The sequence below is a fragment of the Pagrus pagrus genome (assembly GCF_965226575.1).
Source record: "Pagrus pagrus genome assembly, chromosome: 9".
NCBI classification, from domain to species: Eukaryota; Metazoa; Chordata; class Actinopteri; order Spariformes; family Sparidae; genus Pagrus; species Pagrus pagrus.
In genome coordinates, this window is record NC_140193.1 from 15,784,501 (window position 1) to 15,798,703 (window position 14,203).

Here is a 14,203-nt window from a genome sequence, read left to right on the forward strand (position 1 = left end):
CAGCCAGCAGCAAGTGCACACACACACACACACACACACACACACACACACACACGCACACACACTGACTGTCAAACATCATCAGGATGATCAGGAATCATATCTGCAAAGGTGGCCAGCTCATCTCATACACCATAAATTCAAATGATGATGCAGGCAATTTTTAAAATGGTTTTGACTCATGATTTATCATTACAAAAACAATAAATGTATAAAGCTGAATATGGTCCCTCATTTTAAGGGGGGCTTATTTATAACCCTTTGAGTTGTTTTTGAAAAGATACCAAGCCTGGTGTATTATTGTTTTTGTGAGTCAAACTTTTTGATGCCATAATAGAAATACTTAAAGGATAAGTTTTTAGTTTTAGTTTTATTTATTTTGCACAATAAAAAAAAAAAGAAAAATACACAAAGAATGACAAAGAATACAAATAACATACAGTGCAGGGAGAGGCAGAAAACCCAGTGGGCTTATTTGAAGCCTCCACCTAAATAATATTAAAATTTCACAATGTAAACCACAGAAATTCAAAGTTAGTCATCATCTACTCATCCTCTTTCTGATGGAAAGACAGGGGGAAGTTCGGTAGTGCAAAAAAAAACATTTGTGGGGCTTCACAGAAACACGGTGTTGCAACAAGTAAAAATGTTTTAAAATGTATAAAACAATTAAAAAAGAAAGAAAACAGAAAATGGCTCCGTACTGCTCATCTAGTGTAATCCAAGTCTCCGAAAAGCTCAGAGATCCCAAGTTTATTTGAAAAAAGCCAAAATCTGCACTGTAGCGCTCACCCTTCTGTTCTGGGTGTGTGAGTTCAACTTTGGGGAAAAAAAACTAAAATAACTAAATCCCCATTTTAAAGGATAAGTTCGCCCAAAAAGGAAAATTCATGCATTATCTACTCACCCCCATGCTGATGGAAAGTCAGATGACGTTTCATAGTACATTGGAAAAACAGTGTTACAGCATTCTCCTAAACAACAGAAGTAGATGGGGACTTGTTTTGAAAAAAAAAAACAACTTGTAATAAACATGTGTAAATTTTAAATTGCATTTCATGTCCCCTTGCTTATTATGGTTCCTGCCTGCCGTCGTTTTAGGACAGACAGGAATGAGTGGAACAGAGTTAGAGTAACATGTGCAGTGTGGAGTAGTGTTGTGAGTGAAGTTTGATGCACACTGTCTTGCTGTGTCGCTGTCAATTAAAAGAAAAATATAAAGACAAGTAAACAAAGACAAATTGTTGCATGCTCATTGCCCGCAGCCAAGAGAGACTGGAGAACGCTACCACCCCAAGAAAAAGGGTCACATAATTAATACCCAAGAAAGCAGGAACAATACGTTTTGCAGACAGTGACAGTGAGCAAAGAGAGTAGTGCAATTTCTGAAAGTAAATCTCACTGGGAGATGACTTTATTGAAGATTCGATGGGGCATTAGTTGGTCTAGCAATTCAGTTTTTTTGTTCCACAAAACACAATAAAATCAATGAGATATAGTTAAAGTAAGAACAAAAAGAGATAGCAATGAGTAAATACAAATTAAAACAGGACATCAGTAATTAAGAAGCTAAAGTGCAGGTAAATACAGAGGGTGCAAATGCATTGACAGACTGCAAAATAATTTATATTACTATACTTTTAGTTTAAATGTTTGGATTTGTTGCACTGAGGAGTCCATACATCTGAAAAGGAGCTCAAGGTGTGAGAGCAACTAGTGTTTTAGCGATGGTTGAAATTAAATAAGTAATGCGTTGTTTTCCTGATGCAACAGAAAACTGGGTGAATTCGATCGGTAACCTCGACTACAAACATTTACAACACAGTGTAATTAAAACAATGCAGCAGTATGAAAATGTATAGCTGATGTGGACTGATGTAGCGCTGTAGATCCAGTGTTTAAGTATCACAATTACACCAATTACTGTCTTTTTTGAGAGAAGAAGTGTATAGGGAACTGAGTGGATTTCAATTTATGACCCTGCCACTTGAGCCAGCACAGATTGTACATGAAGTTGAGCTAATTTGATACAGTAATTAAGGCACAAAAGGCATGTTGCATTTGTAATTTAAAACCGGTTTATTTGCTCGTTCTCCATCCCTTGTGCTCATTGATTTGTGCCCCCCCTTCCCCTTCTCTAATTCTGTTGTCATTTTAGATGCTGCAGTCACAGCAGCTACTGACTGACTGGACAGAGTGAAACATACGCCTGGCTGGATGAACACACATGGTGAAAGAGGGGGGGAGAAATTGATTTGATAAATTTGTCAAGCTGAGCCACAGGATACCTGGGTTTTTAATTGTATTGGACAATCTTCATTAGAGAGAATGAGCAATGGGGAGAGATCAGGGCAGCGTCTCTTTCAAAAGCCCCTTTTTCCGGCTATGTTTTTTTCACATTGCACAATCAAAATGTCAGCCTATACCTTGGTCATTTGTAACATAATAAGTCGCAGAGTCGATGGGCTGCAATGCAGCAGCATGCTGGGGGAAGGGCAAGCAGTCTGTCCCCTTTAAAGGGATTTTTAAAGAGTCTTGATTAGAAAGTATAATGAGATTCCAAAGACACAGCGAAGATGATCTCTCTGGGGGCCGATGGAAAACAAATTAAGATGGTGCTTTTGTTTTTTAATTGTTATTTTTCTATCAGTCCACAGAAAGCTCAAACACCCTGAAGGCACAGGAGTTGGACTCACTGTCATTGATTTTTTCTCTTTCCTGACATATTTAAATAATACAGATTTTAATCATGTCAGCACACAATGCTCTGATCCGTTTAACACCAAAGCCTCCCAGCACTGCACATGCATTTGATTTAGAAAATGGCACAGTGTCTGAGCTGAAAACTGGGTCCGTTCATCGCCTAAGTTTGCATCTGTGTGTGTGCGCACGCAAGTGTGTCGTTCCCAAAAATCTTCCACACCATGCGAGTTGTCAGATATGAAAATGTAGTCCTGTAGGCAGTCACACCGAATCTTCTCATACAATTACAGTGATTTTTGCCACACATGATGCAATGACACGTGAGAATATGTGGCATTCTGTATATTAAAGGTGCACTGTGTTGTTTTTGGAAGACATTTTAATCAGAAGAGACAGATCTTCATTCACTGATTTTTTCATTCACTGAAACAAACTGACCTTAAAGGACAACACAATTTCATACTGTTTTACTTTGTTTATATTTGGCGGACCCTGCCACCTTTCTGGCTTCAAACAGTGTTCTGGGGACCTTATTTTCCTCTGAGAACAGCTTGTTTATTCAGTTACGGAAAAAAAATTATATTTCTGAGTCTGTATTATTACCTCATTAATATTGTAAATGTTAAAATTCCGAGTTTGAATTTCTTCTCCAAAACTACATAGTGCCCCTTTGAAATCATGATAAAAAAGTCCAGCTTAAGCATTTATTTAACACATGCACATGGTGATAGGTGGTAAAGAATCGTAGCGTCTTGACATAAAAATATACTGCTGTTTATCCAGAATGGCTGGTCAGAGAGCAGTCTTTGTTTTTACTCCTTTGTTAATTGGAGCATGTTCCAGGATAGTGAATGGGGGAGAAACATGAGACTTCCGGGACATGAGAAACAGATGCTCCACACTTCTGTGTACAGACACCTTTCCCAACAAAAGACGGGAACATGAACAGAGGATGAGTTGAACAGAAATAACAAAAAATAGATATAGAATAGAAATAGACAGAAAAGAGTTGACCTGTATTCACACAAAGGCCAGAGTCAGTGCTGTTTTTACATGTGTAAGACATTGTGAAGTCATGTGCAAATGGTGTTTTTTTCCCCCCTGTAATTTATCGACACGTAACTTGATAATTCTTGATCAACGTATGTCTTGCGATCCAGCGTGGCTCTCATTTTCCTTCCATCTGTCAAGCTACTGTATGTCATATCTTATTCATGCATACCAATGTCCATTTTAATTAGTCATTCTGGGTCAGCGTAGACCGCTTCCTGCTTCGAGCAGTGGTGTGACAGATGTGTGAATGAGGTTCGTTTGCCATTATTTGAGCGAAAATAGGCCATTACAGCCATTGTGACGAGACAACAGCCCCTCTGTGATAATAAACACATCTTCAGTTAAACACAAAAGATGGTTTCGGGATGTAACAGGATAAATCAGTTGCAAATGCCTCTAAAGGTTCATCATGGATTAAATTATTTCCAACATATTAAATGAGGCCTTTTAGTCTATTAGTGTTGCAATTAATTATCATAATTATAATTATCATAATTACGTCTGTGCAGGAAAACAAATTGAAGAAAACCTTCCTTTTGCATGTCAGTACACGTTTTTCTCTGTTGTAGCTGGTGACATACAGGAGCTTTACTGCAGCATTACAACAAATTACAGATCTGTGTAGGTTCAGCAGATCTCAAACAGCCTGATAAACAGACTACATTTCCATTTTTGTTTTCATATCATTATTTATTCCCAACCAAACTTCAGTTTTAATCGCTATAACAATATCTGAGATAAGGGAAGCAATTAAGAGACCTGGAACCAGGCTAGAATGTGCAGAAGGAACATTTTGCAATCCCAATTCAAGTTTTCAGAACGTATCATTAAGATGGAAGCTAATACTTACAGCAATCAGCTTTTATGACCTGAATAAATTATACTTGATATGAAGGTGAATCACTCGTTAGTCATTTAAATATGAGTTTTGAAAATAAATATCTGCTGAAATCTAACCAACTAAATCAGACTGTTGAACATAATTGAAGTAATGCATCACAAACTCAGAACTGTTTCACAACCACCATTGCTGACAATATTCTGCTCCAGTATTTACCTTGCAATATATACAGTCTTGTCAATATACACACACACATACACAAATATGTAACACAATAAAAAAAGACGTACAGACACTGTTGTTGTCGTCTCCGCATTATTTTTAGGCCTGTCAATCACTCTCAGACTGATAGCAGGTTGTGTTTTGATTGTTGGCCTCATATTTGAATCAGGAAATGAGCCTTTAAGCTTGGTTCAAATACTTTTCAGTGCCAAGTGTTATTATTTTCTCATGTCCTCAAGTGTTTGGTTATTGTAAGAGAACATTTGGTAACTCTTTCTATGAAGCCCATGTCTATAACTCACAGAGTGAGTTATAATGCACCTATAGTGCTGTATAATCGTTACAAGCGCTCATGAATATTCATAATGCTTTATAACAATAATCATTACTTATTATGATGCCAATCTCTATAATGCATCATAAACAGAGTTAAAAAGCAATCATATATATTCAGAATGCTTATAACAGTAATCAAAACACATTACAAAGCATTTTACGATGACTTATACGGTTAAGTATCAATACTTCATAATTGCTGGTCACTCACTATTTTTGCAAGGATCATTTATATATATATTGATTAGGAGTTACTGTAAGTGGCCATTGCCATTGGGTACTTTACAAATGATCATTTATAGAGACTTTTATAGGGAAACTTTCTGGATCTTTAAATTTGATGCAATGGTATATCCTAGTTTAAATGAGGAGATTGATTACATGCCTTTTCTTTGAAATGAAAAAGATTATTGTAGGCAAATATAACTGATCTTTTATTCCCTTCCCTGTTTTTCTTTCTTATAACCTTAATCCTAAGGACATTAAACACTATTAGATAAAACAAACATCACATATGCAATAAATGGCCACCACAGCAAGACTACAGAACTTTCTGAATCACCCAGATACTTTGACATCAGCTTGGAGACAAGATCAGCTTTCTAGTAACTTGTGTAAATGTTTAAAGATATGTGTTATCTTTGTAGACTTTCTCTCGGGAGGGTAATTTTTAAAAATCAGTGATCATAGATTGTTGTCCAAACAACAAATATTGTGTTATATAATGTGTGTTATATAATACAGGATAAAACTGATTATCTTTCATGTTTCCAGACCTCATTAATTAGTGGAAGAAAATCCTTTTCCAACAATATCAGTGAGGGGACTTGACAGAAATGTGATTCACTGTCCCACCTTGTGGCCAAATCCAGAAATGACCCAGAGCGCTTTGGAGGAAAAGGTTATTGCTATAGTTCTCTGAGTGTGCTACATCAGTGAACGCTGGTCCACGGACGCCTTTGTTAATTCATAACTAAGATGTTAAGACACATCAAGAGAAAGTACTCAACAAAAAGAGGAGTATGCAGCCATGACTTAAAGACATTTTGTTAGATGACAGACTTCTTGGAAGTCTAAAAATAGATGTGCATTAACGGGAAGAAAAAAAAAAAAAGATTTCCTGCTGATTTTTCTCAGTTCTTTTTCATCTCGGCCCACGCTGAGATGTCAACAGAGCCACCGGACATTTGGAGGGAGTGACGCTCGTCAGATGACAGTGATTTAGATGCCCTCTCAGAACTAATTAGACTCTATCCCCAATTTCGGTGTCCTAATTCATCCTTTTCTCCTCAATTATGCATTGACATATATATCAAACAGAAATGCTCAATATAGATCACACAGAATGGAGAAAAGTCCTTCTTTTTTTCCTCAACTTCCACATTTTTGACACTGCTGGACAACCCGAGGATGGAAGAGCAACACATTCCTGTCACTGCCGAATAGAAACTTTCAGACTGAGTGCTAATTCAATAAAAACAAAGACAGGCCTTTCTTGTAGTCAAGCATACTTTATTATGAAAGCACACAAGGGCTCAGGTCCTGCCAAATTAATCAGAAATATTGCACAAAAGCATCCATGCTGTTGGAAATGTATGACAGTCTTAAGAGGGGTATTTTACACAAAGAAATAACATCTCTTATCATCATTCTGCTACGTATCCATCACAAATCTTGATTGTCTTTAATGTTACAGGAGGATTGATTTTTTCCAACACCAAAATCAATACCACTCTCTTCAAAATAAAACAAAGCTAATGCCAATTCATAGTACTGGGGGAGGTTTGCCTTCAGGGCTTACAGCCAGAGGGGATTTAGGAAGTCAGGTGATGTAGTCTAAAAAGCATGTAGTCCACATAGACACAGAGCCTTTGACAATGTTAACCATGTGTTTGAAAGGGCTTTCTGGCTGGAAGCCCTGAAGGCTAACTTCTCTCATGTTCTAGGGCGGCAAGGAAACACTTCACATAAACACAAATAATACAGTGTGTCTTTAGACCAGGCAAAAAAGTACATAAGAAGCAAATAAACTGTGGATATTAAGTATTTTCTTGATTCTGGCTTTACTGGCTATATTTTGGTTAGTTACAATAAAAACTGAAGCCTGGGACAGAATTCAGGAAAAAAATCAATTAGGACGGTTTTTCAATTCAACATACTATACCTGGAAAAGAAAGCTTGATGGCCTGTGCAAATCTACATCATGGCTACATTTACATGCGTGGCGTAACAAGGCATTTGCTAACACTCTGGCTATTTACATGTGCCCTTAATAGCCTGTGTTGGAAATTCCTGTTACTTTGAATACTTCTTAAAAAGGGACACTCCACTGATTTTACACATACAAAAGGTCAGTTTACTCATCACGGTTGTATAATAATTTGTTGACACTTTATATTCTGGTATTCCAATATCTGCATACATTCGCATATCAACCATTAACTAGTTGCTTATTAGCTCATATTAATAGATATTGGCTCTTTATTAAACATCATAAAGCATTTATTAAAAAGGTGCAACATGTAAGAAGTGGCCACCTGTCAAATATTTCACGAGAGTAACTGCTAACTGCTGCTAACTGTAGCTGCCCTTAGCAAGTTAGCTCAGTGAGCTGTGCAGCTAGTGGCCCGGACTGGGAGCTCAAGGACCAGGGGAGTGTTGGTTTTTACACAACTAGCACAGGAGCTTTGAGCCTGGACTGGCGGGGCTAGCTGGTTAGCATGCTAACCTCGGTAGATTTCTCTGCAACACAATACATCAAAATGTCAAAACTGCTATTTATTCACATTCTGTTGATCATTTTGAATGTTTTCAACTTAGGTTCTTACATTTAATGCCTAATGCATAATATTTTACAACTGCTAGGCCATTAACTAAGAGCGTTCCCTCAATAATCTCCCAATTACCGCTTATTCATTCACATTCACAAGTAAAAAGGCTGTTGTACATGAATTAAGATACTAATAAGCTTGGCTTAGTATGGGGCCTATAAGGTGGTAATACCACAACAACTTGTTCTCCCTTAGTAACACTTACTAGCTATGGTCTACTGTCATGTAACCAAACTCAGAATATGTTCCTCATTCCAATCTTGCTTGTAATTAATTCCCGAACAGAAACTGTGTGGGTTGATAAATGTCAAACCACAAGTGAGTTAGCTGTGAGCAAGACCTCTCTTTAAAGGAGACATAGTATGAAAATTTACAGGTTCATAATTTTAATTTGGGTTACTACTATAATAGGTTCACATGCTTTAATGCTTAAAAAACACACCAGTTCTCTCATACTGTCCAGTGTTGCAGCACTGTATTCCCCCTTTGTCTGAAACGATCTGTTCTGGCTCCTGTCTCTTTAATGCCCCCCCCCCCCCCCCCCCCCGAATATCCAGTCTGCTCCGATTGGTCAGCTCACACATGCCTGAGCCAACACCACTAACAAAAACAGAGCAGCTATGCCAAATCAATTCTTACATGCCAAGCTTGCCTGCTGGGCACAAATTATGCAGACGTGTGACATGGTAGGGTAGTGTGATGTCACAAAGTCAAGGAAGTTAAGGCGGGTCTACTGACGGGGCGTTTCAGGAGCAGGGTTTTCTGTGGGAGAGGAGCTTCTGTTTACCTTTTTAACTTTCAAGATCTTTTACATGCACAAGAACCTATATAAAACACTGAAGGAAAGGAAAAAACGAAAAAGCACTAGAGGTCTCCTTTAGCTCCAAGTAATGGCCTAGTAGTTATAGAATATGCTCATGCAGAATAAGGCATAACGGGGAATATGTGTACTCTAATATTAAAGGTTATCATTTCTAGTGTGGCTCGACAGAGAGCTTTCTAAAGTCTGAGAGAATAACCCTTTATGACATTTGTCAGGGTTATCTCAGCTTGGGCTCATAAACTACACATTTATAACATAATGCCTGCATTATAAACTGCGGGTATAGGGCTTTTACCAGGCAGCGAGGGTCTACTGGAAACGTGAGCATTTTTGGAACCTGATATATATTAGGGACTAAACATCAGGATGTCTCGGTCTCTGCTGCACCAACTGACCAATCTTAGCTCCATCTCCCTCTTGTTAGTCCCTCAAATTTATGGGAATGCAATACTAAAATCGCTGGAGTAGCTTTCTAACAAAAAATATCTGTCTGCTTGCGAAAAGTATATTCATTTAATCCCTCCTTCTTTCGATAAGCAAAGGTAGGTCATATTTAATAATCAAGACAGAAATAATGATATCAAAAGTTAATGAAGAAATGCCTGATAAGAACAGAGGACATGTAAACCAGGCTACAGTTAGTGGTGAAAATGCACCAATTTGAAAAATTGTACAGATGATTCTTTGTTAGTGCACATGACAAAAAGAAGCAGAAGTGGTGAGATGTTTATGTGCCCCAGTGAGGAGTTAGTATCAGAGTAAGATGGTGTCAGTTGTCTTACGATCACACTACATTACTCTGAGTCATGACATTGAAACTACGTCCACAACTGTTTGTTTTAGATCAGACTTCTCTTTGCATGAACACCCACCCAGCGTGAAGGGAAGTAAGAGAAAGTTCTCCTATGGCACGCTGTCAGTCTCCTCAGACTCCACCAGGCAGGACTGGTCTGTTTCCAGCACTCGGAACGGAGGGTGGTACTCGAACGGCGTGAAGATCGTGGAGCCCTGATTGTGCCTCTGGTGCAGGAACCAAACAACTGCAGAGACTCCCACGATAGCTACCACGCTGAGAATGACCAGGGCGGACATCAGCGGGCTAGACTCTGAGGACAAGTAACAATGCAAGGAAGGTCACTACCATAAACACGAAAATCACAGAGGAATAAGTAAAGAATGTGCATAAAAGGCTAAAAAGGTTGACTTACTTGCACTGACTTCTTCTTCTTCTCCTACTTCAAAACAGGATATGACTAGTGAAAAACAATTTTTCTGAAGTTACATTAATCTTAAATCATCCAGACTTAAATGTTGCATTAAAAAAACGAAACTGATCTTACACTGATGCGTCTCACAGACCACTCCATTCTCCACCTCTTCCAGGCAGCTGACATTTTCCCACTTCCCTGTTTTGCTGTGCAGAGTCACACATGTGTCCAGAGGCATGAGGTCCGTTGGAAAAGCGCTGCTCTCCCAGTTAGTGAAATGCACAGGTATCTGGCCATGCCACCTCATGTCGTCACCTGACAAGATGCACCAATCAGCACTCCACTCCAGCAGGAATACCAACAACTATCACAAGTAAAGTCAACCATGTTTGTCTACTCCAGCATGTGCACAAGTTGTACTTAAATGGCTGCATAAAAAACAGGATTTCCTGACTTTGTTCCAAGATCAGAAGAGAGGTTGAGTCAACTAACTGGCACTAGCAGAAAAACAACAGAGGACTGACTCAGACAGCGCTTCATATTCTACACCTATATATGACAGAGAGCAGATGAAAAACTGGAGATTACTCTGGAGTTAGGATTATTTATCTTTACTCTTGAGCAGTGTTGTAAAAACTTCCCAAAAGTGGCAACTTGAGTAAAAGTACTTACTTTGGTAAAGGCGAAAGTCACCCATACAAATAGTACTTGATATTAAATGTACTTGACTTTCATTTTCTCGCATGAAATGTACTTAAGTATCAAAAGTACAAATAAAAGTAAATTTAGACATATATTTACATGCATGAATACATCGTACACCATAGGTTTATCAATTTCAGATCCAATATTCAGAATTTCTCTGTTTTTTCCTCCAATTGCTGATAAATTCATTTTAAAAAGCGCAACTTTGGCTTTGATACAGCATGTTATCTGCCTAGTAACTAAAGTTATCAGTTAAATCCAGTGGAGTTAAAAATACAATATTTGAATGCTTTATAAAATATTTTTAAAATATAGTGCAGTGAAAGTATAGAGTGGCAGAAGATGGAAATACTCAAGTAAAGCACAAGTACCTCAAAATTGTACTTACATACAGTACTTGAGTAATCTACTAACATCCCATCACTGCTCTTGAGTTAAGATGTATTTTGTAAAATTATTGTTTCCACGGTCAAATTTAAAAGTACACTCCCAACTTTTAAGATGACACAGACAATAAGGCCTAAAAGTGCTCAAACATGCAAGTTGCTCTTTCGTTAAGATGTTTTGTAGAATTCAGTTACCTCCACCTTTTCCCTTTTTGACTGCCTTAGAGAGTCAGATGTTATGTTATGAGGAAGTTATGCAGCATGTTCTCACAGTCCTCCGGTCATATGGTACAGTACTTACTGTCTGTGTCATAATACATTGCCAGCCAGACGTTGACAGCGCCTTTCCACACCTTCGGGCTATAGTTAACGACAAAGTCATTCTCCTCCTGGCTCTCAATCGACAAAAGGTCTAGAAAAAGCACAGCAATGCACAGCAACAGGTTCACACGCAGGGTAGAAAATATAGTCCAACTGTTATTTTGTCTTTGTAAATATATGAAAATAAAATGTCTCAGGTACCATAATGTTGGCAGAGGGTTTTTGCTCTCTCAAAAGTGTAGCTTTTGATTTGGTCTTCTTCTCCGTGGACAAAGTGGTAACATTTGTGACCTAACGGGATCCAGGTGCGTCCATCTGGAGGGCAGTCTGAGGAAAATCAAAGGAGAAGACACACTGATGGAAAGATTTGGAACCTGAAGAGGATAATTTAGAAGTACAAGTTATAAAAGTATACACAACACCTAACTAACTCAACAAAAATCCACACATTTAAAAAGGACAAGTTCACCCAAAAATGATAATTCAGCCATTATCTACTCACCCTCATGCCGATGGAAACTTGGGTGAAGTTTTGTAGTCGACAAAACATTTCTGGAGCTTTGCAGCAAAACGGTGTTGCAGCATTCTCCTAAACAACTGAATCAGATGGGGACTTGTTTTAAAAACACTAAAAAAACACAACAACTAAAAGAAAACTTAGAATGGCTCTTTACAGATAGTCTGTCAGAATCCAAAGTCTCCGGAAAATATCCCAACTTGATTTGAAAAGACTTTACTTACACCCTTTTCTCAGCCGTAATCTGTGCTGTAGCTTCCAGGCTGAAAAGCGTGAGCACACCTGTCTGAAGTGGGTGCACAAGCTCGACTGAGTGCCGAGGGGTGTAAATAACGTCTCTTCAAACCAATTTGGGATCTCGTAACTTCTTAAGACTTGGAAAAGCTGTATGGAGCCATTTTATGTTTTGTTTCATGTGTGTTTTTTTTTAGTCCCCATCTGTTGCAGTTGTTTAGGTGAATGCTGTTTTGCTGTGAAGCTCCAAATAAATGTGTTGTGGAGTACAACTGCTACACTCAACTTTCCATCAGAGCGACGTAGATAATGCCTTTTCATTCACTTTCACTTATTCTCTAAAATTCTGCAACAGCTTTGCACCATGTTGGGTTGGATGCCAGTTACCACCACTCCACAAACCCTCGGCAGACTGTACATGTCTCAACAGCTGAAACCACCCAGTCATCTAGTTTCAGCTTGTGACTACTGTTCCTCTTTATCAGTGCAGATAGTGTCTGTGTGTCTGTCTGTGTTTGGAAAATGGAGTCATGATTTTCTAGACTGTTCCTTGTCTAGTTTTACACCTGTTACTTGGAATCAGATTATTTGACAATGGAGCTCTGTTGTCTATACTTTAAGTGTTAATAAATTTACTTTACAGTTCATACTTTGCAATAAATTATATTAACACATCTCTACATTGATCACCTCGTCCACATACAGAGGATTTTGTAGGTGTTTGTTGCAAATTAGCCACCATTAGCCACCTTCAAGGCAAACCCTATAGAATGCTGTCCTACAGCTACACCAAACCCCAGAGGGAAAAACACCGATTTTAAATGTTTTATTCGCGTTTCGCAACACGGGCAAGCCCCCAGCTTTAGACGAAGAGTTTGTGACAGTTCAAAAGTTATGTTGCCGTAACGTGATGCAAAAACAACGGTGTCGACATTCAGGACAGTTGGGTTTGGTAACAGTGGGACATTTACACGTCCACCGAGAAAGTAGGCAAACATTAAAGAGCAAAGAGCAGAGTTAACGTCAGGACACTCACTGTGACGCGGGCCTGCGCAGTGCTAAACTAAACAGCTAGCGCGCCTTCAAGAGATAAACACGAAAATGTGGCTAGTTCAGAGGAAAGATTCCTGGTCCGAGGAGTTTGACACACTTACTCTGCGACAAACTCAGCTGCAGCTGCGTCCACAGCACGAACACACAGCACAGCACCGATGGCGAGCGGGGTTTTCTCCTCCGTGGCTCCATGACGGCGAACACACAAAATCACGTAGCAGCTAACTTGTTTCTGACTGTTGCACGACTCGAGAGTCCGCAGCAACGTGAGCGAGCGAGGTCCCACCCACACACACACACCCACACACACACTAGTACACACTCACACACACAGCACACACAAACACTGCCAACATTACTTGGAAATGACAATCAGCAGACTGCACTGTGGGCTTTCACAACAAGTCAGTGCAAGTCAGTTGCTTGTCGCGTAGGCCGGAAGTAACTGGCGACGTAAAAACGAAAGTAGGTAATTTGAACACCATTATTTAAACAAAACAATCGAGCGTGTGTTCAGTTATTGTCATTTTTTTGGGGAAAAGCTTCCCAACATTTGCTGACTGGTCCTCCAGGATCAGATGATGTTGCACACAGGAGCCTCTAGGTGGTGCTGCACGCACAGCGTCCCTCAGGCTCAGAGAGGTTTCTGGGTTTGCAAACAGATTAATGATACTTTATGATGGTGTTGTTTACTAGACTCCATCTTCTGTTTTTGAATTGTATTCACAGGATTTATTTTCATCTCATTTACGCATCGTAGTGATGTGCGTGAGGCTCTTCATATGTTGTATTTAACTGGCAGAAGAACATTTTATAGTAGTTTAGCCTACTGTGTCAGTTCTGTTGTCATGTGCTCAAATATAAGTCAAGTAGTCAATGGCAGTGATTTTTTTATTTGACATCTGTATACTATGTTATTATGTTTTAATGATAATAATAAAATGAAGTAATAATAATACAATAACAACAA

General features: G+C 38.8%; 1 protein-coding gene across 2 annotated transcripts; it reads right to left on the reverse strand.

Moving 5' to 3' along the window:
• Positions 1-8,522: 8,522 nt before the first annotated feature.
• On the reverse strand, positions 8,523-13,727 carry cd302 (CD302 molecule). 2 transcript variants are annotated; one of them, XM_084362487.1, is made up of 6 exons: positions 13,335-13,727; positions 11,631-11,756; positions 11,410-11,520; positions 10,150-10,332; positions 10,018-10,044; positions 8,523-9,915 (listed from the first exon to the last, which is right to left on the reverse strand). In XM_084362487.1, the coding sequence occupies exons 1-6, from the start codon at positions 13,423-13,425 to the stop codon at positions 9,713-9,715; spliced, it is 741 nt and encodes a 246-aa protein (XP_084218613.1). In that variant the 5' UTR covers positions 13,426-13,727; the 3' UTR covers positions 8,523-9,712. The 2 variants fall into 2 exon arrangements, with proteins under 2 accessions (XP_084218613.1, XP_084218612.1); XM_084362486.1 differs by having other exon boundaries at positions 10,018-10,062; positions 13,335-13,716.
• Between the last annotated feature and the right edge of the window lie 476 nt (positions 13,728-14,203).